Source organism: Bicyclus anynana, chromosome 4 (assembly GCF_947172395.1).
Source record: "Bicyclus anynana chromosome 4, ilBicAnyn1.1, whole genome shotgun sequence".
In the NCBI taxonomy this organism is placed as follows: Eukaryota; Metazoa; Arthropoda; class Insecta; order Lepidoptera; family Nymphalidae; genus Bicyclus; species Bicyclus anynana.
The window spans coordinates 14,166,244-14,192,884 of record NC_069086.1 but is presented as its reverse complement, the minus strand read 5'-3'; the positions used below and the strand labels follow the sequence as shown (position 1 = coordinate 14,192,884).

General features: G+C 34.2%; 1 protein-coding gene across 13 annotated transcripts in view; it reads right to left on the bottom strand.

Moving 5' to 3' along the window:
- The window catches only part of LOC112054536 (ras GTPase-activating protein raskol), a 230,303-nt gene that overhangs the window by 19,875 nt on the left and 183,787 nt on the right, over positions 1-26,641 (bottom strand). The window contains exon 2 of one of the 13 annotated variants that reach the window (XM_024094360.2): positions 4,556-5,747. The exons of the other annotated variants lie outside the window; for them this stretch is intronic. Coding sequence (XP_023950128.2) covers positions 4,556-5,558 — 1,003 coding nt within the window. The 5' untranslated portion in view covers positions 5,559-5,747. The remainder of the gene's footprint in view (positions 1-4,555; positions 5,748-26,641) is intronic. 13 annotated transcript variants of the gene reach the window in all.

Genomic DNA, 26,641 nt, shown 5'->3' with positions numbered 1-26,641 from the left:
CGGCGTGGTTTCCGGCGGACGTTGCGCACGACGCCCGTGACCGCTGCGCATGCGCGTGCATTCGCCCATACTTAGAGCCTCTCACTTTGTAAACAGTTTGTCCCTTTTAACTATGCGACCCTGGTACTTGTTCGTTCGCTTATTATTGTTTAGAGAAAAAAACAAGTAGGTACCACCTACCAAATACCATTAAAATACTAATAATACAAATAGTAACATTACATATTAGGATATATGCTTATATATTCAAATATTCTGAACCTTGCTCAGAAGATTACCGTCATGTGAAATGTTAAGCCAACCATTACTGTTCCAATAATCATTTCAGTATTATAGCGAAAAGCTTTGTCCAACACCTTAAGAAGCTTCAGCTTGGCTGTTGGGTCAGGATCGGATACAGAAGGCTGTGTACCTAGAGATGCGTATATTGTAAGGAGGTTCCTCACTCTGGAGCCCTGACCACCGATTGTTTGGCACTCAAAATGGCCCGCAACTAAGGGATAATTTTAAAACTGTATTTAACATACACGAAATAGCAATAATACTAAACACAAATTTCCTACAACAGTGTTTTTATCCATTTAGCAAACTGTCGTGTTTTATGAACAATTGTTATCCCGTCTTCCGACACTTCGTGTGAAAGGAACAGATGTTGTTTAGAACCTATTACCGTTATTGCTTAGGCTGTTGTATGTTGTATTGTCATTTATGTACGCATAATACTGCTGCACCCTTTTACTCGTATTTGTAAACGCTTACTGTCAACACTAGATATAAATTTGATTTATTAGTAAATAAATAATTAAAACGTACGTTACGCATCAATGCAGAATGACGTCTCACATTATGCTACAAGTATTTTATCTATACTCTCTAATATAGTCTATACTAATATTTAAAAAAAATTAAAGTTTGTGGTATTATAGGCTCTATAATACCACAAACTTTAATTTTTTTTTAATATTTAAATATCGGTTCAGTAAAGATTACCCCCTATAATATAGGGGGTAATCTTTACTGAACCGATTTTGAAATATCTTTTACCACTGGAAAGCCACGTCATTTGTGATTAACATATAGGCTATATTTTATCCCCGTATTCTCACAGGAACTACGCAGGTGAAACCGCGGGGCTAGGCAATTCAGGTAAAATTATTACCAATGTATCAAATTTAAAAATTAATTTAATTAAGGGCTTTGCTGACATCTTATAAAAATTTCGATTAAATCAAGAACTAATTACTTAGATTTTGAAGAAACTTTTTTACAAGTACGTATAGCTTTTAAAACGAAGGCACATTATAAGCAAACTCATTCAGTATCAGCAATCATTATAAGTAGTTTTTTCTTGCTTGGGATAAAGCGGCTGGCCAGATTAAATGAGTAAGCAAAAAACGTAATGTAGGCGAGTTGTAATAGTTACAAAAGTTAATAGCACCGGGTATTGTGAAACAAGGTATTAGAAAGTTACTAATTGGTATCTCTGCTCTGGTGATCTTGTGATTTACCAATTGAAATGATTTATTGTCGTTACGATTACAGCTGACAGTGTTAATGGAAATTATTGAGATTGTAACAAGATATCTGTTACAATTAGCGTCGCTATTATACCTGACAAATCTATTTAATATAACATGCGATATACAACATGCAAACTTATATGTTGGAATGGACTAGATGGCAAGATGACGATTCTGCAAAAAAAAAGATGAAGTATCAGGGTCTACCTAAATGTACAAGTAAGCTACAACGTTTGTAAATCAGCTTTTTAATTAATAAATAATTATTATTTGCGATTCTGCGTAGTGTTGGATACTTGGGGTTTGTTTGTTCTTCTGTATACATAAGGGCGATACATGACATATTATAAGTCTAGTTTCCCCTGAGTATAAGCGATAGAGTGAATTAAGTTTGTTGAATAATAATAATTATTATTATTTATAATCATTATATAATTTCTTTTTTAATAAATTAAATAATAACTAGGAAATGATAAATCGTCTGATGCACAAAGTTATCAAACATCCTCCAAGCTACAATAGGTATTGTGTTTATACGTTCCTTGTTGTCACCTTACCTGTCGTATTTAAGAATTAGCTGTCGCCGCGGGGTTTCGCCCGCCTGATTCCCGTTCCCGTAGGAATACGGTGATAATATATAGCCTATAGCCTTCCTCAATAAGTGGGCTATCTAACACTGAAAGAATTTTTCAAATCGAACCAGTAGTTCCTGTGATTAGCACGTTCAATCAAACAAACAAACAAACTCTTCAGCTTTATAATATTAGTATAGATAGCATTCAAAAAAACATTATTGCAGTTAATACAAAAACAAAAATTGATTACTGACGCAACGGATTCTGAAAGAAAATTTTCCATAATATAAAAACTTTCTGTTTTTTTTGTTTTATGAAAAAAAAAACGCTAACACTGCACCCCTCGGGGTGAACGACCTAAAACCAATAAACTTCCACATAGCTTAGCACGAGTGAGTCATTGCGTCGTAATTATTGCAATTCGCTGCACAACACGGAACTTTAGCAGCGCTCCTGGAACTATCAGCTGTTTAAAGGAACGGCGTTATCTTGAATTTTCCGCATCGCATTCCAAGAAATTGAAAACTATTAAGTGAATGACCTGTCAACATTTCAGTCAGTTTATTTTAATATACAGTTCGTGCAGATTAACTTGACACCTGGCTCGAATGATGTTTGTACTATTAGTTTGGTTGTGTTTAGTAGCCAGGTGTCAAGTTAATGTGCACGAGTAATACATTCTAAATGTTATGTTGCACACAAGGTATAAATTCTAAAATCATAGAACAAATGTATTATATTACACAATATTTTAATAACAAAAGTGTGACTTATTGATTAGAAAACCATATAAAAATCCATATAACAAATATGGATTATTATTTCAATCACTTATTTATTATTGCTATCAATATTATTGGCAGATTGAACATAAATTTACCGTTGTTGAAAACGTATAAAGTATTTATTACGTCTAGAAACGGTGACTGCAGCAACGATGTTCCATGTTGTTGTTCAAAGAATTGATATTTTCTTTCAATATCTTATAATATAAGCGAGTAAAACCTGTTTGTTGCCGATAGCTTTCTTGCGATTGGTTGGTTGTGTAACTGCAAAGCGAAGCTTAACTGGGTTCGCTAGTTACATCATAATGAATACTTAATTAAAAAAAAGCAATAATTAAAGCAATTACCTTATTATAACCTTTATTTTATTTTTATTAAACAATACTATAATATTAGTAAATGTAATCGCGCCTTTCATGATAAGAGCCAGATAACTGGCACAAGGAAGTCGTGTGCTGTGGAAGCGATAAGAGAAGTTCCCAATTAACTGATATTGTACTGGTATTATGAAACAATAAATGGTATTAGATTTTTTTTGTGTTTTTACCACAGAACATAAAGCGTTTAGACTAGTACTTTTTGCAACTTCAATCTTCATGAGAATTAAGTAATTGGTCAATGGAGTCGCAGTGCCAAAAAATTTCTCCGAATTATTCGCGGCTAGTTGCCTCGACTGGTGACAGAAGGGCTGGCTCATTTTTTGCGCAAAGGATCAGCTTGGTTGTCCAGCGTGGTGATGCAGCCAGTATTTTTGCCACCATTCCACGTGAACATGATTTGTATAGTTATTATGATAGGTTAAGGTTATTCCTGTATTCTATTGTATTATTTTTAAATAACAACAAAAAAAATAGGATCACGAAAGTGGTATGTCGCATTTTTATTGCGAAATATACCGTATAACACATTTTCTGCTACTGAAAGTAAAATATTAGAACGTCTCAAAGGCGAACTGAATACTAACGATATAACGGTCAGCTTTTACATTTTAGGAGCCTACATGGTCCTCAATTTAGTATAGAATATAATATATTTGATACATATATATAATATATTTATATATGAAACGACGTTCTGAATTAGTTATATCATATTATGCTAATGAATATTTTTCCTGATGACTTTCACTTTTCCCATTAGTCTCGCTCTTGGCAAAACGTAACCGTTGTCATCTTAGCATTAGCTCTTAGTCGAACAATTAGGGTAGCATTGTGAGTTCTTGAATAACGACATACAATGAAATTGTCAAGTCACTCTCATTATATATCATTAAATAACATGAGTCGTTGGGAGGAAGCCAGTTGTAATTCTAAGTAGTTTGTAAATTGTGACTTTGCATGAAAAGCTTCTTAATGTTAACAATGTGGCGAATATTGCTGTATCATTAAATTTTATGCATCCATAACCTAAAAATATATCAAAGAATCATATGCATACATAATTATAATAAGTATATTTAAAAACATCCTCTAACATTGATGCTTATTTAACGAGTAACATCAGGAAGAGCGCAAACTGATTACGTTTACGCAACTAAGGTTAACGAGCTCTTTGGCATTACAAAATGATGAGAGACTAATGTGGTTGAATTGTGAATTGCGGTAAATTTGAATAAAGCTTTCCCATAATTTGTAATAAATTAGTGCCTAAATTACATAATTAATTGATATCTTACCAGAATGTACAGCAACGTCATCATCAACGTCGAGATATGCCCTCCGTAAGCTGAGAGGACTATTAGCCACCTGTTCTTCATTCTTCTTTATAAGGGCACCAATAACTTCTTTTTCCCCGCCATTATCATCAACAAATTTGTCATAATTTTCAGACAAATCCGTCACAACAGCAAACTTATCGTCCAAACCTTCTTCGATATGCCTTGCAGTAATGCTCCGGAGCAGAGAATTACTTCTCGACAATTTTGTACTTCGCGATCGCCTTATAAAATTCAACCCTGACATTTTGCCAGGACTTTTATTTGGACTTTCAGGAGTAACTGTTATTTTGGGAGTTTTGAAGATTGACGATGAACTACTACTTCCTCTTATTGGTGACGGACTATTGAGGTTTTGTGGCAAGGTTTTAGACTTCTCCTTAGTAGGTGTTATTAATTTTGGCGCATCAGGTATAAGAGATAGATTTGAATTACGCATAGGATGTTTCGAAGGTAGTCGTGCTGTGATACTTGAAGTGGAGTTGTTAAGTTTGTTGGCCGATGCACCCAGTGGAGAATATATTCTATCGTACCGTGGTTCACAAGATGTGGTACTTCGTAACCTTGGTTTCGAATGTCTACCGAGACTACTCTCAGCAACAAGCCTCGGACTGGTGAGATCACCTCGTTCTCTTCGTGACAAAGCCTCGTTGGAACTCATTCTCGATGACAAAGGCCTTCGATATCGTCGATCTGATATGTCGCTCTCACTGTCATTCAAGAAAGCATCACCGCGTGGAAGAATTTGTAACTGACCATTAAACTCCGACGAAGTATTACGTTTTCTTGTCGGTACATCGTCTATATTGAGCCCACTTATGAGGGCATCCCTTTCCTCAGCAGTCAATGGTAAATAATTGTCGAAGCTTTCGAATAAAGGGACATAAAACACGGAGCGTCGCCTGCCCTGCTCGTCGCAGGTGGCCGAAGTGTCCGGTGACAAAGTCCTAGACATGCTGGTCATTGTGGTAGCGGAGATACGCCGTGTTACGGGCGTTACGGCTTCGAGCCCTTAGCGCTGTCGAGTCGACGCATCGATGCTGCTATTCGTTTCACTTAACTTCACCAATTATCCTACAATTTCTTCATTTCACACTTAACTAACACTAATATAAACTGGCATTCCATAATCACAGACTTTAAGATAGAGAACCTATGTAAACGTAAAATGTTGTTGTTGAAATATCAGCCCAAGTACGATTAATAGGAAGATGTTAAAGACAATACACATTTATTTAAACTCAAATTATATACGCATAGAGGTATTAACTAGCGTGGCAGGTTATGCTTGAATTCGTAACGAATATTGATTCACGGTAAAACAAGTATTGCGCGCAGTACACCTTTATCACGGTGCGATAAGATTATGCAGCAATAGTAGCCAATGAAAATATATCCGAGATCGATGAACGAATGTATACATACACATGTATGGACCAACTAATGAAAAATTAACGGGGTTTCATCATCATCATCATATCAGCTGATGGGCATCCACTGCAAGGCATATCCCTTTTGTCAGTCCACCTGGTGAAATGTTGACCAACACTGCGCTTTCTAGTGTGGGGTCACCATTCCATCACCTTGGGACCCAAACATCCGACGGCTCTTCGAATTATGTGCGCCGCCCATTGCCACTTCAGCTTTGCGACACGCTCAGTAACGGGGTTTACTTGTGTTTTAAAAGCCTACTATAAAAAAATTAAGCTCAATGCGCGACATGACGCGAAAATAATACGTATTATAGTAATCATATCAAAAACATATATTAGTTTACATTATATATAGTTGATATATAATATAAAATAATATAAAGACAATTTATATTTTACATTCATCACATTATTGATAACAAAGAGAATAAACGTTCAGTAGTGTTCATTTGTCTGGAAGTTATGTCCTAATTTATAAAGTGGAACATCGAAATGAAAATAAAAATAAATTCAAAAGACTAACAGCGGCCACATGTGATTGGGAGGGGCAACATGCAAACTTCGTGAATTTATGAATTAGTTACTACGCATATGTTTGCATTTCACGAGCGTATTTAAAATACCTAGTAGAGTTTTATAATATACTTAGTTAATTAAACTTTGCAAAGGTGTTTTGAATATAACTTTCCGAGTATTCATTTAATTAATATGTGGCCTCTGTAATGAGTGGCACGTATAATGGTAAAGTTACTCTATAGAAAGAAACATTGTCGTGTTTTTCAAAACTAGATAATAATACTATCATGTGCTGGCAGTTGAATGTATGTTGCTTTTATGATACACTAGTCGACACCCCGCAGTTTCACCCGCACAGTTCCCGTTCCCGTGGTAAAATGGAATAATATATGACGTATGACACTCACAAATAACGTGGCTTTCTATCGGTAAGAGAATTTTCAAAATCGGTTCAGTAGAACCTATTTAAAATATTAGTATAAGTACTCGTAGATATAGATAAAGACTTCGGTAAACATTTGAAAGACCTTTAAACAAAGGTACCTACAAGATGTATTAAAATCGTGCAGCCGTTACAATTTAGTCGTAATATATTCAAAATTGTAATCTTGTCCTTGAAACACACAAGTGTGCATTTGATGCCAAAACAAAAACAATACAACACGGTAATTTCGCTTAGATTCAAACCTTTGTAGTGTATTCAAAGAAACTTGAAATAAAACACCGGATGTCGTATACGAGCGAAGCAGGAGTACATAAGAACAAAGTTGTGCGCAAGACGAAACCGATAGGTCAGGAACCAACAGCAAGAACTTGTCGAAAAAGTAAGTTAGTTATTAAGAAAAAGAGGATTTTGTGCCTGTCATTAATACGTACCTACATAATAAACTTAAACGTATATTCTTAAACGAGTGCTTCGTAACTGATCCTAAAAAGATTAGTTTTTAAAACAACACTGTAGAGCACGCTCCTTCAGCAATCAGTTCAAAAGCGGCTTTAGGTACCCACATTTATTTTTGTTTTATAGTTAATATTTAAATAGACAGTGGACTCTTGGATTATAGTGAACAAAGAAACTTGTTTACTATAATCCGACGAATGCAATTAATCTGCCAATCAGGTATACGTACCTGCAAGCTAATTCACTATCTTTGACGTATGCTAGTTGACATCTACTGAGATCCTATGTAAAAAATGTCATCCGGTGTCTACTCGTGGATATAATACAGTAGGTAAATGCATTTCTCAATTGATTTGATGTTTATTTTAATAGGTTGATAATAAAGAGCAAAATAGTGAATAGGCCAGCTGATCCTAATATGGATAGATTTAAGTTAACCATTTAATAACACAGTAGACTCTGTTACTCTGTTTGATAGACACTCGTTTGATGTTTATTTTAATTGGTTGATAATAAAGACCAAAATAGTGAATAGGCAGCAGATCCTAATTCACTATAGATAGATAGATGGATAGATTTAAGTTAACCATTTTGCAACACAATAGACTAGACTTTAAGTATCTACATTTATTTTTGTTTATGTTGTTAAAGGTTTTAACTGTGGGCTCTTGGATTATAGTGAACAAAGATGACGGAACGAATGCGATTAATCCGCCACCGCTTAAGAGAGCATTCATTTTATAAAATATGTTCTCACACAAACGTTAGCGAAGGAGTTCATTGAATTTATTGCTCTTTTTGTGTATAGTTGCAGAGTTTGGTGATGTGTATGTAAATCGGTTTTATATAGTGTAAAATTTAATGTTTTTGCGAGAAATTCATTAAATTGTTCTGAAACCATACATGAGTATTTTTTATCTTAAGCTTACCATTTTTACTGGGCACACTGCATAATTTATTATTTCTTGGCAATATCTTAATGACTTACCGCCAATTGCCGCAGAAAAAGTTTGTATTAAACTTCAAAAATGAAAAGAAAAATCCAAGTTGTCGGCAAGATAGCGTGACTAACGCGCGGTTAAGATCAAAGCAACAAAGTTACAGTAACGAGTCTAGTTTTTCAAACTTGCTGTAAAATTAAAACAAAGTGTCCATTTTTTGTCGCACTTCACAATAAAATTCACTCAACTATAAAAAATAATCAAAATGATGAATCAATCTTATCCCGCACGCGATTTATTACAGTAGCAGTTTATTGATCTTTGAAGTTAACTAAATCTTAAAAGCGAAGTAGTAACTTAGTGAAGCATTTCGCATGCCGGTTGTTAACGAGTGCGGATTTATTTAAGAATATTTGCCATATCTTTTTTTTTTAAATATGATCAATATCCCATTCCCCTCTAACTAGTCGGGAAAGACTGTACCAGGAGTGGGTACGACAATAGACTAACGGAGCGGGGATCGAACTACCTGATTTAACTTGATTAACTTGACACCTGGCTCGAATGATGTTTGTACTGTGTTTGTTTAGTTGTGTTTTGGTAGCCAGGTGTCTAGTTAATGCGCACGAGTTATAAGATGGTTTTAGGATTCCGTAATGTGACGTACAATGTTGATTCATGGCAACATAGGTGCGTGTTCTTTCTTGCTAATTTACACCTAAGGCTTCCATCTCAATTTATATTAGTAACATATTGCGCTTCAATATAAAATGTGACACTTTAGATTATTTTACACTTAATAGGCTTTATTAAGTTAAGCTGCTATCAATAAATCGAGTTTATAAGTTAGGATACCGTAAATGATTATTTAATAAGCAAGTTTGTCTATAAGATAAAGTTACAAGAAAACTTGCTTATAATATAGTTATATTTTATTTAGAAAATACATACTTACTGAATGATGAAAAGTCGTTTACAAAGTATGCTTAAATTAACACACTCTTTGCTTAGCAATTTTTGCAAATAAAAAAAGGCTGTGACCCTTACATGATTATAATTATACTATATTGTATAATTCATTTATTAGTGAGAGGATGTCGTGACCAACGCACGGTGGTAATTCAAGGTAATGCGGGCACAGGTTAGTTCCCTCGAATAGGTGTTGTAATCTGCTCACTTCAATCTTTGAATATGCATTTGAAATATAACTGACGCTCCGCGGTTTCTGTAAGTTGCCAATTTCGTGGAAGTACAGGTATAAAATAAGGCGTATGTTACTCGCTGATAATGTAGTTTTCCATTGATGATAGAATAGTTAATCGGTTTAGTAGTTTAGTTTAGCCGTGTAAGCGTAATAAACAAAATCACTGGCATTTATAATATCATCATTATTAACACGTATTCAGCTCACTGCTGAGCTCGAGTCTCTTCTCAGAATGAGAGGGGTTAGGCCAATAATCCACCACGCTTGCCCAATTGACAATTGGATTGGCAGACTTTACACACGCAGAGAATTATTGGGAAAATTCTCTGGTATGCAGGTTTCCTCACGATGTTTTTCGTTCACCGTATGAGACACGTGATATTTAATTTCTTAAAATGCACACAACTGAAAAGTTGGAGGTGCACGCCCCGGACCGGATTCAAACCCGCATCCTCAAGAATCATAGGCATAGGTTCATTCACTGGGCTATCACGACTCAAAATGACACACAAACATATCTATACATATTATAAAGCTTAAGAGTTTGTTTGATTGTTTGATTGAACGCGCTAATCTCAGGTACTACTGGTCCGATTTGAAAAATTCTTTCAGTGTTAGATAGCCCATTTATCGAGGAAGGATATATATTATCCCGGTATTCCTACAGGAACGGGAACCACGCGGGTGAAACCGCGCGGCGTCAGCTAGTTTATAATATGTATGACTGTTATTTTGTAATGATCGATGTTATTTAACATGTTACTATACAGTCTGACGTGACAAATCATGATTCAAGGTAGCGTAAATCGTGCAACTATGCGCAGGTCTTTCAACTTGGTAAATTTAACTTTGTAGAGTTCGATGCCTTTCGAAGTTATGACTAAGAATATACAAAACGAGAACACAATAGATTCAAAGCCTGTGCTAACCAGACCATCGTTTTTTAGAAGAGGTGAAAGTTTAATTGCTCAAAAGTACAGTGAACAACTATGGATTTTGGACCGTAGTGACCGTAGTGTATTAAGCATAGTTTCTTTTTTATTAGACATAACATAAGAAATCAGGCTATTTTCAAGCTAATTTAGTAGCTTTACAAGCATTTTTTTTTTGTGAAATGTCAAATTTTACTGTTTGCAAAGACTAACTCCGGTTAGGAAGGTCATCGTTGGAAAAATATGTCCTCAGTCGCCAATCACTTAGCTTTATTTAGGTCCCTTTGCCGATTGGCAAACGGACTTAAAGAAAATACGAAAGAATGAAATATACGAAAAATATATAAAAGATATAATATTTTGTTTAAAACAACGTTATAGATCTAACAGAGGGTATTTAGCGAAGGGTTGCCACAAAACTAAATGGCTGTTGATTGGGGACACGATTTCCAATGATATTTTGTAAAAATATCAAAATAATTCGTTTGGTACTTTTAAAACCACCATGGTGCAAACTTCATAATTGCCTTTTGTATTTACCATATAAGCATAGTTTTTTAATTACGAAAGTGTGGCCACAACAGGTTGTAAGTTCAACTTAAATTAGGAGGAAACTGTATTTAGAATATTCGGATTTATCATTAACATCGATTTACATGATTTATTTTCTACTAAACATCGTAAATACATCACTTAATCATGTCGTGATCCCGCTTACAGTCGGCTCCAAATGTGGAGAAGGACAGAAATAAACAACACATTGTGGCAGCGGGGAGATATTTTTCACACGCAACTGCAGCAAATTATTCAACGGAATTATCAACGTTCTTTACCCGCCCGTGGAATGGAATGATGAATGCTACACGATCGCAATGCTACCCCGGCGCCGTCCTATGAATTTTTATAAGGCACGTTTTGAATTGCACTGTACGTGAATTAAGCGAGAATTTAGAAGGATACTTACTCCATGCTCTTTTTTTAACTTCACATAAGTAGAGTATTACTTTATAGAATTGTTACATGGTAATTAAAATCCCCATAAACGATAACTTATTTTCCATTAGCAATATAGAAGCATTAAATGCTAAATACATAATTATTGCAAACGCTAGAAGGATGCTGTGATAATAGTCCCGATGACAAGTATATCGCTTGCGTTTTTTTCCAATAACTATTATTTATAATAATTAATAGATAATATTCCATTATAAATACATATCCACCATACCATACAACTGTATTGAACCAAGTTCTTAGACACAGATTTTTATGGAATTTAAACTTCCACTTTATGGTTTCATTCAAGTTAACATGTCAGATCAGATTATTATTGTTTGAATGCTTTGTGTGAATGTTCATTATGAGTCAGTTGCAGAGGTCAAAAATACTGGTTAGAAAAAGGAAAGAACTAAAAGACGAAGAACAAGGTTAAAACACTGTAGTCTAAACGTTTTAATTTTTTTTTTTTTAAATAAAAATATTATGTATGTTTATCTCTAAAAAGTACTTTATACTGCCAGACATACTAAGTACATAGTTTTATAAATTTAATTTTTCAAAAAAATAACCTAATTAAAAAAATAAAACCAACGCCATTGCCGTTAGTAGCATTTTTTATGGCTAACTATCACTTTCTAATAATACTTACTTAATGTAGTGAAAATAGTTGAAATTTTAAAGGCAAGTAGGTAAAGCAATGAAAACGAGTTAGCAGTAGCGCGTAACAGTTGTTTGCGGTTGTGACCCCTTTGTTTTTGTATGTACTCGTATCTCTACTACAACAGCTGCTTGAGTGATAATGCCAATATTCTGTGTCTATGTAAATGTATGCAAATAAATACATTACGAATTACATTCACATAATATAGATAACATGATGACGGCCTCCGTGGCGCAATGGTATGCGCGGTGGATTTACAAGACGGAGGTCCTGGGTTCGAACCCCGGCTGGGCCGATAGAGGTTTTCTTAATTGGTCCAGGTCTGGCTGGTGGGAGGCTCCGGCCGTGGCTAGTTACCACCCTACTGCTAAGCGATTTAGCGTTCCGGTATGATGCCGTGTAGAAACCGAAAGAACTGTGGATTTTCATCCTCCTCCTAACAAGTTAGCCCGCTTCCATCTTACATCATCACTTACCATCAGGTGAGATTGTACTCAACTGTAACTTGCAAAGAATAAAAAAAAACATGAAGTTTGTTTTTTTTTTTGTAATTTAACAAATAAAAATATTATCATCATGTCAGAACTTAAATTACTGTGAATGATTTCTGTAATTATTTATCATCATTATCATCATCATCATCATCATCAATATATATTTTTTTCATTTTTAAACATTAGTAATGCTTTATTAACCGACTTCAAAAAAAGGAGGACGTTCTCAATTCGACGCGTACGAGACTTTAATAACGGTTACATAGAGTAAACTTTAGTTAGTACTATAGCACTGTTGCTTGCACTAAATATGTTAAGTACTAACTAAAGTTAGCTCAATATGAGCTCTACTAAACTACATTTTGTTTTATTATACTCGTATTTAATTTCGATTTTCTCGAAAAAACAAATCACCGAAAACAAATGGAACTTTTTTGAGAATTTTTTACATCTATCTAAATAACTGATTATAAGTACTTCTAAAGAACAAACAACCTTCAACTCTGAATTAAGGCAATTAAGTTATTTTTTAAAACGCTGAAGAATAACATATTTTTTAGTGTGCTATATTTTTACACTATAGGTGTATTCGTTTAGGACTAACACCCGGGTACGGAATGTTTAAAACTAAAAATTAAAAATGAATTCTAGAGAATTCATTATTCCGTGAGCTCTATAGTGACTATTTCTATGCGGAGAAGTAAACATCATAAGGCGATGCAGACGTAGTAGTCTTAGGGCAATAAACAGTGTAGCTATGGACGGATGTGAGCAAGACTTCCTCTCGGGCGGACAGACTGGTTTCCTAGTCGCGGACAGGTTCTCGACCGGGCCCACATGGTATACGTGTTTGTACAATACATTGAGTCATATCACCGAGAAGCTAGTGAAGCACTAATGCTTTCTTTTTTTGAAGTTATAACTTTTATAGGCTAAACTGCGTCGTAACGTAACGCGTTACGGCGCCAATCTGTCTGGATTCCCTTTCTCTCATGCATACGGCAGGTTTAAGTATCGTTTTTTGTTTTTTAAACACGACCTATATTCACATTTTCCATGTATGTTAAAATCCAGTGGTAAAGGGTATGAAAACAGTAAGCGGGGTTCGAACCCAGGACATCTGCATAATAAGTCAATTAACTATAATGATAAGTAAATGAAGGTTTAAATTATTTGTAACTTATTGCCACTGTGTAATTACTTGTAGGAATAATGTTTTCATATACTTCTCTAAACATAGCGAGAACTCCCACATAAAAATCGATGCATTGGTTTATAAATGATGCCTGAACAATTTAACACACAAAAATGTAGTTTTAGGGTCAATATTACAAGTGAATTTTTATAATATAATAATCAAATACCATTTACATTTCTTCCTTAAAATTTTAATTTATGTATACGATACGATGTTTAAACTCAAATTGTTTACACTTTAGAATACCAGAGTCTCTACGTATTGAAGTAATTTTTTTTCTCACAATATTATGGCAGTTATTTTAGTTTTTTGACGTAAAAAAAGTCGACGTATATAATTAAATTGTACTTTCATTTGAAAAAAATAATGTCTCTTACAACATATTTTAGCTCAGCAATTCTAAAACCTGCATTATTATTTCCAACGTAATCAATTAATTACTATACCTATTGAAGTAACTAGCACGTACATAATGACATATATGCAAATAATAATAACAGGCTAGCGAGAAAATAAATTCAAGAAAGCATAAAACGTGTTACGAAAAAAAAACTATAAGTAACATACCTACAACTGCCTATTATAGTAACTAATAGTTATTTAATGATTCATCACGCCACAAATCAATGCAAAGAACTATAATAATATACGTATCTCCAACAACTTGAGAGTGATTTTATTAGATATTTATACTCATAAATTACAAAGACACATCATCGTAAAATAAAACCAAGATATCGTAACATTCGTTGGATCGACCCACATGTGTGATCTTAATACATCAAGAGCGTTGCATTAGTATAACTGAAACAAATTTAGTGTTAATGGTCCATATAAAAGGGAATTGCGTACATAAAGAAGAAATTAACGGTAATGAACTGTTAGCGAAAGCATCAATCAAGGGAGGCAGGATCACTCGTCAGCGCGTGGGACCGTTCCAGGAGAATAAAGGCAATCATTTATTAGAGCTTTGGTCGGAGCTTTCTCGCTAAAAGTGATTCGGACTTTGTGCGGCAATTAAGACGAGCAAGACGGTAATGCATTGAGTAAATGTACTGGTAATTTAAATCCTAACCCAGGGTTAAGTTTTAAAATCCATCCTTTTTTTACTTTTTACAAGCTAGCTAGTTAGCCCTTGACTACAATCTCACCTGATGGTAAGTAGTAATGTAATAAGATGGAAGCGGGCTAACTCTTTAGGAGGAGCATAAAAACCCGGTGTGGGTTTCGATTTCTACACAACATCGTACCGGAACGCTAAATCGCTTGGCGGTACATCTTTGCCGATACCAGCCAGACCTGGATCAATTAGGGCTCATTTACACGAGTAGCACATTACCAACGGCAGCTGGCAACTGCTACTGACGACTGCAGTCGGCGACCGCCGTCGACTGCCGCCAAGAAGATGTCGACTGCATTCGACCGCAGTCGTTGCAGTTAAGCAAACCTCAATCGGCCTAGCCGGGGATCGAACCCAGGACCTCCGTCTTGTAAATCCACCGCGCATACCACTGCACCACGGAGGCCGACAAAGTGAAGTCAATCGAATACTGTGTTAGTGTTACACTAGCTTAAGCGCTTTATGGTCTGTGGTTCGTATACCTACATATGTTTTATACGAAAAAATACATATAATCTACTAGCATTGTCTTAGAAGTTCATTATGAACATTATAACGCCACAATATAATTTATTTTTGGTACAGCGAGTTTTCTCCAGAGATTCCTGACTTCCAAGAATTAGAACGAACAAGAAGGTTTCCCGTGTTATCAATCCATTTAAACTCTCTGAGTGGCAACCCGCTGTATATTTTTAGAGGCTTCGGTATATCTTAATAACGCCTGATATCTATATAAAGTCACTGACTTTCTCTCACTTTTATTATAGCTACAAGTTAAGAACCTTATTCAAATCGTCAGAAAAACCAAAACATCAATGTCTTCCAAGTAGAGCAATAAATAACGAAGCTACAGCCGGCGGCAGGGTCCCGTTAAGTAAAACAGCACCACGACTGACCTGTATAGCTTACTACTTATCATAAACATTGCACAAGCCGTGGCGATGCTTTATGGTGGGATATTACTTCAAACATTTCTTTTATAAATATTATCTTCTAAAGAGGAAGTAAATTTATTTATTTATTTATTCATTTAAGTTACATTTCCATTATAATATGTTGACACATGTCATAAATAAAATGTCATAATTCATACAAATGGAACCCTGTGAGGGTGTTGTAACTACAACGTATAAGTAAATTAACTTTAGTAGGGAGGCGGATTTATTGTTTTTCGGTCAAAAAGTCATTAATTTTATAATATGCTTTTTTAAGCAAAAAAATTTTTTAATGTTGTTAAAAACTCATTAATGTTTTCTTTTTCCTTAATGTTTCGCGGTAGTATATTATATGTATATTTTAATGCACATTTTATGCACTACCTTTTTCTCTTTTTCAACACTTTTCATAAATTATGAGTTACTATGCTATAAGGGGTCCAAAGGGGTAGGCCAATAGTCCACCACGCTGGCCCAATGCGGATTGGCATTTTAATTTTAATTATTATAAAACTAAGTACCTAAGTAACTCCTACGCTTTATTTTTTTCTTAACAATTGAAATATTTAATATAAATTGATGTGGCATATTACTTAGACGTGTGTTTTGTTAATTTAATGATATATTACCAGAAACATTCATAGTATAGTGTTAATTAAATACACTCATAAAATATCTAAGAACATACAGAAAACTCTTCCAGTTTAGGCAAAAAAAGATCACTGCGATACGTTTCATGAAAATTTAGACGAACAGTCAAAGATAGCGCTGGGTTTCCCAACATGAATCAGCCCATTACATGTATTCATACTCGGGCATACTCATGTCAGCAGTTATCCTGAAGGCACAGGATATCTAACATAATAAATCGCCTTACGTCTTCAGTTATTTATGGGTACCAATTTATTTTCGTAAATTTTTTGCTACCATAAGCAGGACATAAATCACATACAAAATAATATGCTTTTGCAAACCTTTTGATCAGAAGAGTAAGCAAATGTTAGTATGTTTTTTAAGAAAAAAAATTGTATGTAAATTTTGTAAAGAGTTGAAAGTTTGTGAAAGAAAAAGTTTGTGTTGATGTAGGGGATAATCTTTAGATTTACTAAATCGATTTTCAAAATTATTTTATCACCAGAAATCCACGGTATTTGTGAGTGTCGCAGGCTATATTTTATCCCCGTATTCTCACGGGAACAGGAACTGCTCGAATGAAACCGCGGGGCGTTGGTCAGTTATTTTATATTTTCATACTCAAGTTGCTGTATGTAAAAAATAATGCATGCAGCAATTCATGTAGGTTGCAACAAATGTATGTACGAGCATGTAATGTACAATTATCGTTCGTATGTATTGTTTTTGTTATACTATTTATCCGATAAACAGTACATTCAACGAAAGCAAAGCGGCAAACCTTTTTTGATGTAAAATAAAAAAGGCGATGTCGCTATCGCGCCGGAGAAAATCGTGTGACGCAGCGTCAAAGGGAAATTCTTGTACAACTCTAAGGTCAGATAAAGTAAACGAGAATGAATTCGGAATGATGCAAACAAAGCGGCGGAATGTTCAAGCTGCAGAGCCGCAGGCTGTTGTGCAATAATGATTTCTAAGTTCCACCGCCATACGGAGGTTGCGTACAAAGAAATGATGAAGGCGAATGTAAGACAATGACAATACTGCCCACAGAACATCAGAATGCTAAAGCTAACGCTTTTATTAATTCCGTGGTGATGCATATGTATTTCTGTGTATATTTAAATACATTCATATACATAATCAAGACTTTGGGGTCCTAAGGTGCTAGCAACCCCTCACTTGAAAGCGCAATGTTGGATGACACTCCACCAGGTGGGCTGACGACATCAAGCAGTGATTCGCTGGATGCAGGCGGCTCAGGATCGTGATGTTTGGAAGACCCTACAAAATGAATATGTCCTGCAATGAACGTCCATTGGCTGGAGAGGATATAGGCCTTTAGGAGGGACTAGCAAACATCACGATCCTGATACAAATAATATTTAAGGTTATAATACAGGTTCTTAATTGTTGATATTTAAAACAAAATGTTTTACTCAAGGTAGACATTTGTTATAACATTTATAAAAAGTGAAATATTGTTTGATAACATCTCTCAAAGCACGATATTAATTTATAAGAAACACGATACAACTACTAGTAGCAATTCTTATACATTCACTTCATCAAGGTCACGGCTACGACGTGATATAATAATGTTAATATATGCTTTAATAGTTATTTATAATAGCTTTTTTAATGGCTACCAGGCATAGTTAAAATGCCGCTTTCATTAGATCGATTCTGTAAGATCGGATGTGAGAACATGATTCTCATAAATACTCGTTTCTGAGGATACCGATGCAGTACGTAAATAATGTAGATAATGTAACCAGTGCCAAATTACTAAGAAACTTTAAAGACGTAAGCTTTTGCTGATACAGTTATGTTTATAAACATGGATTATAATTCAGGCATTAATTCATTTCAAAGTAAAGTAGATCTAATCCAATAGTTATTTAAAATCTCTTTAAAGTTCACTTTAAAGAAAATTGAGGTATCTTAATTTTAATCCATATTTATGAATATGGGGGTTTATTCATAACTACTATTTAATAATGTACTACTATTTTGTAGTAAGTTAAAGTAGTTTTGTAGTTAAAAGAGCTGTGATAGCCCAGTGGATATGACCTCTGCCTCCGATTCCGGAGGGTGTGGGCTCGAATCCGGTCCGGGGCATGCACCTCCAACTTTTCAATTGTGTGCATTTTAAGAAATTAAATATCACGTGTCTCAATCGGTGAAGGAAAACATCGTGAGGAAACCTGCATACCAGAGAATTATCTTAATTCTCTGCGTGTGTGAAGTCTGCCAATCCGCATTGGGCCAGCGTAGTGCACTACTGGCCTAACCCCTCTCATTCTGAGAGGAGACTCGAGCTCAGCAGTGAGCCGAATATGGGTTGATGACGATTTTGTAGTAAAATACAAATAACATATAAGGTTATAGTTCCAACCAAATGATATACCTAACAAATTGTACTAATGGAACATTCGTTTAGAGGAGTCGATAAAGACAAATTAGATTCCAAGGATTTGAAAGTAAACATTACCGGGGACTTAGAGATCGAGTGAGTCATTTAGCATTACGAATTTTTTTGCGAACAATATTCCTAACAATGGTTATGAGTTGTGTGAAGAATGATTTCAAAATCTGGTATATTTTTTAATGATTCACCACAGGAATGGGATTTTAAAATTTATAGTCGGTGCGTAAATTGATATTAAATCTGTAGTACATCATACTATTTATTATATATTTATTTCTGTTATCTAACGTATACTCGTATTATCCAAAAATCAGAATGGATGTACCTAAATAATGTTTGTAACTCAATTATGCGAGATTAGCTGAAAAGATCTGGGTAAAATTTAACATAGCCTTAAAATAACATATTAATTATTATAGTCTAGAAAACACATAGGTTAGGTCCCTCATAACCCGATCTTCACGAGTTAGACCACAGAACAGACAACGCTTTTAGCAATAGAAGTAGCAAGGGGGCGTGGCCCGCGTACACCCGGGTGTGCGGAAGATCGCAAGCGTGTCTTCGCATGTTCTAGCAGTCTTGTTTTGTTCTGTGACAAAAGGAATAAATTATATTCAACTCTAAAGTAAGGGTGACATATTTCAGTTTTCACTAAATATTAAACAGCCATTTAGGCCACGCCCCTGGGTACGCTAGTTTCAATACAAAGAATTGACACTTTATAAATCTAGTTACCTCGTATATCTGTGAGTTAGACCATAGTTACACATATAATATTCAAAATAAAATACTGCTTATACCTATGTAATGGAAACTGTAATTTGTCGTGTCAGTTTATTTAAAAAGTAATAAGTCTAGAGTCTTCAATATATTTTTGGGAAAATGTTAAACATTATTTGTACGGTATTAATTTGAAACATTAATAAATTGACATCGATGAGCTAATTTTCCAATTCAAAATACTCGGAAAATATGCATCGCTTCGTTAATTGAATAACAACACAAACTTCCTACACAAATACGTAGGTACTTAAGAGCTGATAAATCTCCTGGCTAAACAAATCAATCACATACATCCTGTCCTGTCAATATTTACATGTATATACATCAATATATACTTGTAAATATTGACAAGAGTAGAGGACACAATAACTGACATTCAGATAAATATACTCGTATTTCCTGTCGAACATTATGTCCAGTGTTCACGGTGGCACAAATGGGTGATAAAAATTAAACGCTTCCGTTTGGACAGGGGACTCTTTGGTTTAGTTTAATTTGTGTTTACATCCAAACAACGATCATAATTGAGGACATCTTGAGGCTAATTTAGAACGAATTCGATTTGACTCAAATTAGATACACATGCATATAATCTGCGTTGTCAATGCAATAAGATAATTTGATACTATGCAATAATTTTACAATTTTATCATAACCTTAATCTTCACTAAGGTACTTCATTTTTTATGTCACAGATATACTCGTATGACGTGACAAAAACTAATATCCCAAAGTGCACATATTTAAAAGATATGTGTCAGTATATATATATATACTGACACATATCTTTTAAATATGCATAGCAAATAAATGTATATTGCATATATGTATTTAGTACATTTATATCTGTCACGTCCCTTTCCCTTTGCCAGCTCTACTCTCAAAGCAATCCTGTTAAGTGAAGCGTAAAACAGAGACAATAGATAATAATTTACTAGTTATATGCACTGCTGCACATTGGTTTCCTAATGTTTTTAGTTTGTAACCTATCGTTAAGCATTAGCATATGTACCTACCTACCTACCTACTCATAGGTTTATCATAAATCTTTTTATTTTTTTATTTTTATTTTTATTTTTTTTTTTTTTTTTTTTTATTTTTTTTAATTGCCATTGCCATATATTTTAAGCAAAATTCAAGCTTACAAATATTTGCTAAATATATTCTTTTATTTACAACTTAACCCTTGACTGCTATAATTACTTGATGCAAAAATGACGATGGAATCCAAGATGGTAGGCGGTGACCTACATAGTTATTCTACCCAAACCCGTGCCTAGCTTCTACACTTTATAAAAGCTATAAATCGCTCTGAAATACGTCTTTGCTTGTAACAAGTCACAATCAATGCCTACTGTTAGACGAGACCTACTCGTAGCCCGAGTTAATTCAAATATAAAAAATCCTAAATTGACCCGTACTGGGAATCACACAATGAGCCTACTATGACTACTACGCCTGATATATGCTATATTGGGGATATATTATGCTGGGGAGTATTTCCCATAACTTAAAGGTGTTAACGAATCCACTTATAGGAGCCGAACTGCATAACTAATATAATTTTAACTAAAAAATAAAAACTTTTCATGTTTTCATACAAAGTAAGTAATTCAAATAATTTCGACAGTCCATGTAACACACGCCTTTATCTATGCTTGCATTTAAAATTTTTAAAGTTTAGCTACGTCATAATTATAAGACTGCATTAAGGGACAAATTTCAAGATCTATTTACAAAATAAATATTATTTACTCCGAAAATATTAATTTTAGAAAACATGTTCTTTGAACATTTTTAATTAATTTTCGGTAAAGAACATAACCCCAGAGTTATGGGAAATACTCCCCAGCACCCTATACAGTGACAATTTCATCAAGTCGTAGTATCATAATATAAAAACATGCTACATTTTAAACGACCATCCGTTTTTATTAAAATTCACAATAACTGCTGTTACTTAATTGATAGTCCTAATTTATTTTTTAGAACTATAAAACAGGGAATCAGCATGACACTTCGTCAAATTAAACAATGGCGAATGAAGAAAGCGAATAAATTCCTCGATACAATAATTACCGAGAAGACGAAGATTCATCGTGGGTACAGCGATTTTCCCGTTGTAATACGAATATAGACATAAACAGGAAAAATATGCGACAAATGTCTGGAATGATAGATAACAACAAGGACAATTTTGAGATGTTTATGGAGGCGTGGAAAACCTCTGAACATCATTACAACTATACAATATTGTTTAAGCCATTTGATAATAATGACAAAGATTCATAGAGTCAAGACACTTCCACACACACAAGATAAGAATAGGAAAAGCAACTGTATAGTTTTTTGCATACTTTTCTTCTCGATAGCATATGGTTACCGAACCGGTGGTGTGAAGTCCACTTCAAATAAATTCAGATGATGTGACTTATTTAAATAATAAGAATTATACGCAATATAGTTACAGTCATTAAAAAAGCATACATACTATTCCCGAAAACAAAGAATACGAAAACATTAATTATATATTTATTAGAAGGGAAATTATAATGTAAGGCAAAATTATTAGGAGTCGTGATAGCCCAGTGACCTCTGCCTCCGATTACGGAGGGTGTGGGTTCGAATCCGGTCCGGGGCATGCACCTCCAACTTTTCAGTTGTGTGCATTTTAAGAAATTGAATATCACGTGTCTCAAACGGTAAAGGAAAACATAGTGAGGAAACCTGCATACTAGAGAATTTCTTAATTCTCTGCGTGTGTGAAGTCTGCCAATCCGCATAGGGCCAGGGTAGTGGACTATTGGCCTAACCCCTCTCATTCTAAGAGGAGACTCGAGCTCAGCAGTGAGCCGTATATGGTTTGATAACGAAGGCAAAAATATAATGTCGAACACATATTTTTTATATAGGTACATAACTTTCATAGCGGACTGTGGTGTTAAAACCACATAAATGAACGATAAATGTTCAAATGGATTTATAAGCCTACTAGAAATGGTCAGTAAAAGAAGTGAAACACGCACAAAGAGTAGAAAGGTGAATCGAAATCACCTGCTTAGTATGTAAAACGACACCTGCGGGCCGACAGATGGTGGACAAAAAACCAACGACCCTTCGCCGGAACTAACATGTGAGACACCAGGCTACCCTGGGAGATTACAAAAGTTCGTTCTGTGATTGACTGCAACTTTACTAATGTGTTACATGCATAGCAAATAGGTCGGAATAATTGGCAACCGTTGTAAGTTGTATTTGTTATTTACTTACATGGATCCCTTTTAGAGAAGCTCTCTCTGCTCGATTACTTTGATCATCGGTCTTTTTATATTAAACTTAAGTTAAATCTGAGAAGTAATTTTTTTTTTTTTAAAGTATGTAAGTTTGAAGGTAACGCAACAGTGAATCTAATAATAAAACTAATAAGGTATTGATTTTCAAGATATTCATACATACATATTATATATTAGGACATAAGTATATTTTAATGTCATAAGGTTTAACATATACTGAGAAAATCTTTACATCTTATTTAATTTACATTGAAGTTGAAATATTGTCTGCCATTTTGACTCGATTTACAATTACAGGATTTATGTGTTTATGCTCGAAGGGCTTAAGAACTCATAAGACCTTGGACCTATGACCATGCCTTTAGGAAAATATATTAAAATATTATATTCGCCACTAAATTTGTTCTCTCTTGTAAATACTATCAATGTTCGTACATTCTTCCTTTTTACCCAAAAACGACGAAGCCAAAAGAAAAGAAATGCTTTTGGCACAGTCTATGTACCTATCGCATGTATATATTTTACTCAATATTTTCCTTCATGGCGGCCGATTCTTTGGATTCTGATGAATAAAGTGTCAATAGATTTGTCATTCCCGGGTAACATAAGCTAATTAAACCGACTTCAACAACAGGAGAAGACGGTTTTTTTTTTTTTGTCCCGATTTCAAACGATTTTTTCCGTCGTCTGGTAACAGTTTTTTAAACATTTGCATATTTGTCAAACTTAAAAAATCTTAAAGCAACGTGGCTTGTATTTCACTGTAAATATCGCTCTTGAACAATATATTTATATTACTCTATTATATTACTCTTTAAAAGTTTCTTTCCATGGTCAGGTTAAAGTTTTTTAAATATTTGTAAATTTGTTAAACTTAAAAAAACTCAAACCAACGTAGCTTGTATTTCACTGTAAATATCGTTCTTGAACAACATAGATTACTCCTTAATGAATATTCTCTCGAAGTAACTTATTAATGTGATCCCAGTGTACATGAACGGCGAAGAGATGTCAAAGAAAAAAGGAACGCGACTCGCGGAGCTAGGTCCGGTTTGGTCCAGCGCGGGTGAGCCTGGAATGTGACCCACACGAATGGGACGCGAATGACTCACGTGAACTTACTTTTTAAATAACACGCGTTTCAATGCTTTAGAAAGTCCACCGCATGCGTGGGTGCATAGAAAAGAACAGGGTTTATTTAAACGCCACCTACATTGCTAGTTGCGACCTATGTTTTAATTCACATCCCACTCTTTGAATGGCAAGGATTTGTTAATAGTTTATTTAAATGATGTCAAATATAAATCCTTGAATTGTCGCGATGTTCTGATTCATTGGCCATTGACTTTTAATAATATTTTAGGTAGGAAGATTTTGTATCCTGATAGTTGCTATTACCTGGGACACTGGTTTACTACTCTCTTATACCATACTCATATAGGCTCTAAACAATCTTATGGAATATATAATATATATTTTATTGTAGTCTGACATTTTTTGCATATTAATTTGCATTGTTTAATTTGACATTCATTCATTTCTGACAACTGTAGTATTGACATAATATTAATTAGTGTTTGCTGTGTTAACCTTTAATTAGCTGTGCAATAACTACTCATATATTTATTTCAATGTAAATCATTAACGTGTGAAATTGTAATAGCTGTTGGTTATCCTAATAAAATAAATAAATGTGTATTACTTGTGGAATACATTGTGTTTTGATGTGATGGCCAAGTCAATCTATTTTATTTAAAATATAAAACATTTTTAATGTTATGTTAGCTAATTCCTTAATATCATAAGACACCCTGTCCCCTAACTACGGTTTGAATAAAGAAGTCGACTTGGTATTATATGGATCTCATAACTTTTTACGGTAGAAGAACTGAATTGCGAGAATTGGTATATTTATACAAGTTTCATAGATATTTATTTCATAGATCAGTGATAGATTATTCCATCAAAAACATGATGGCAAAATCTATCACAATTTACAACACAATTCGTCACGTTGTGACGAATTGTGTTGTTGTTGTTAGTCCAATTATGCGTGTACTAATTACTTTATGCTAATTTAGTTTTGTAATCATAATACCTTCATACTAACATAGTTATTCTGTTGGTAGTGCCTGAATAAATAAATAAAATCTTGACTAAGTAATCCAGTAAAGAGTTAAGGATTTAGCTGATTGTTCTTTATTTGAGTTGAGTTGAGGCATATTATATTTTTTTGTTTTTCCTTCCGTAAGATACAGACAAAAAAATATCTATTATCATCATCATTATCTTTAAATATTCAGCATTAATTGTACTGAATATATAATTTAGTTTCTTATTTCATTTTCTTCAAGTAATCCATTTTATTAAATTAAGTACTTTTTGATAAATTATTATTTAAACGCGTGATAAAGTGGTATAACACTACCAGTATAACACGCGATTACGGCACTAGATTTTATTTAAGTAAATACACACACTGGAAATTGTTTTATTCAAAATAAACTTCGGTAATTAACTGGTGAATGAACCCTAACCAAATTGGTAAAGGCGGCATCAAAAAAGTTGGCTATAGCAAGGAAAACGCATGGACATTAGATCCTCATCACATCCGCAATTAATGATATTTTTTTTAGAAAATTATTGTTAACCAGCTGACGTCCAGTACCCGTAGGAGATAGGATAGTATATATAACCTTCCCCGATAAATAGGCTATCTAACACTGAAAGAATTTTTGAAATCGGACCAGTAGTTCCTGAGATTAGCGCGATCAACCAAACAAACAAACAAACTCTTCAGCTTTATAATATTTGTATAGATTGCATTTCCTCTTATTCTTATGACAATAAAACTCGAAATTAATTATGTTTAAAGGAATCAGATTAAATAAAAAGAAACGAATTTATGGACTATAAACGTAAGTTTCTACGAAAGAATGTTCTGATAAATAGCTGCATATTATACAGCCTAAATAAACAGGACCTCTATCGTTAAGGATGACTCGCAAACATTCCCAAAACGACAGTGGCATAACAGCCTAGCGGGTAGACGAGGAATTCTTCTGACGATCCGACATTGCATAACTGTCAACATTAAACGGTTCCGAAATATCGACATGAAAATATCTGAGAACTAAAGCAACCTAAAATAGTAATCTCGATTATCAGACGAATTGATTAAAATTGTTTTTATCTTAGGTAGGTAATAGTGACAACATTTTTGAGCCAATTTTGAATTCTATAGTCCACGAAAATTCTTAATGCTTTAGCTGTTTGAACTTAGAACATAACTCTTAAACGTTACATTGTTTCAAAAAAGGTGTTTTATGCATACAAATTTTCGTATGAAAAACATTGATCTAACGTTTATAGCCTTACATAAATCTTTCTAGTTGATTGACTACCTTACCTTCAAGTACATTGCTACATAGATAATATAAAATAGTAAAGACGCAGATTTGTGAAGTTTAAATATAACTTATTCTTAACTATACAGCGTGTTGCGAGCTATTGTGCGAGATGTCTACAGAAGTGGTTACTATTGTTCCTTTGACAGTTGTGTTCTAGTTTAGG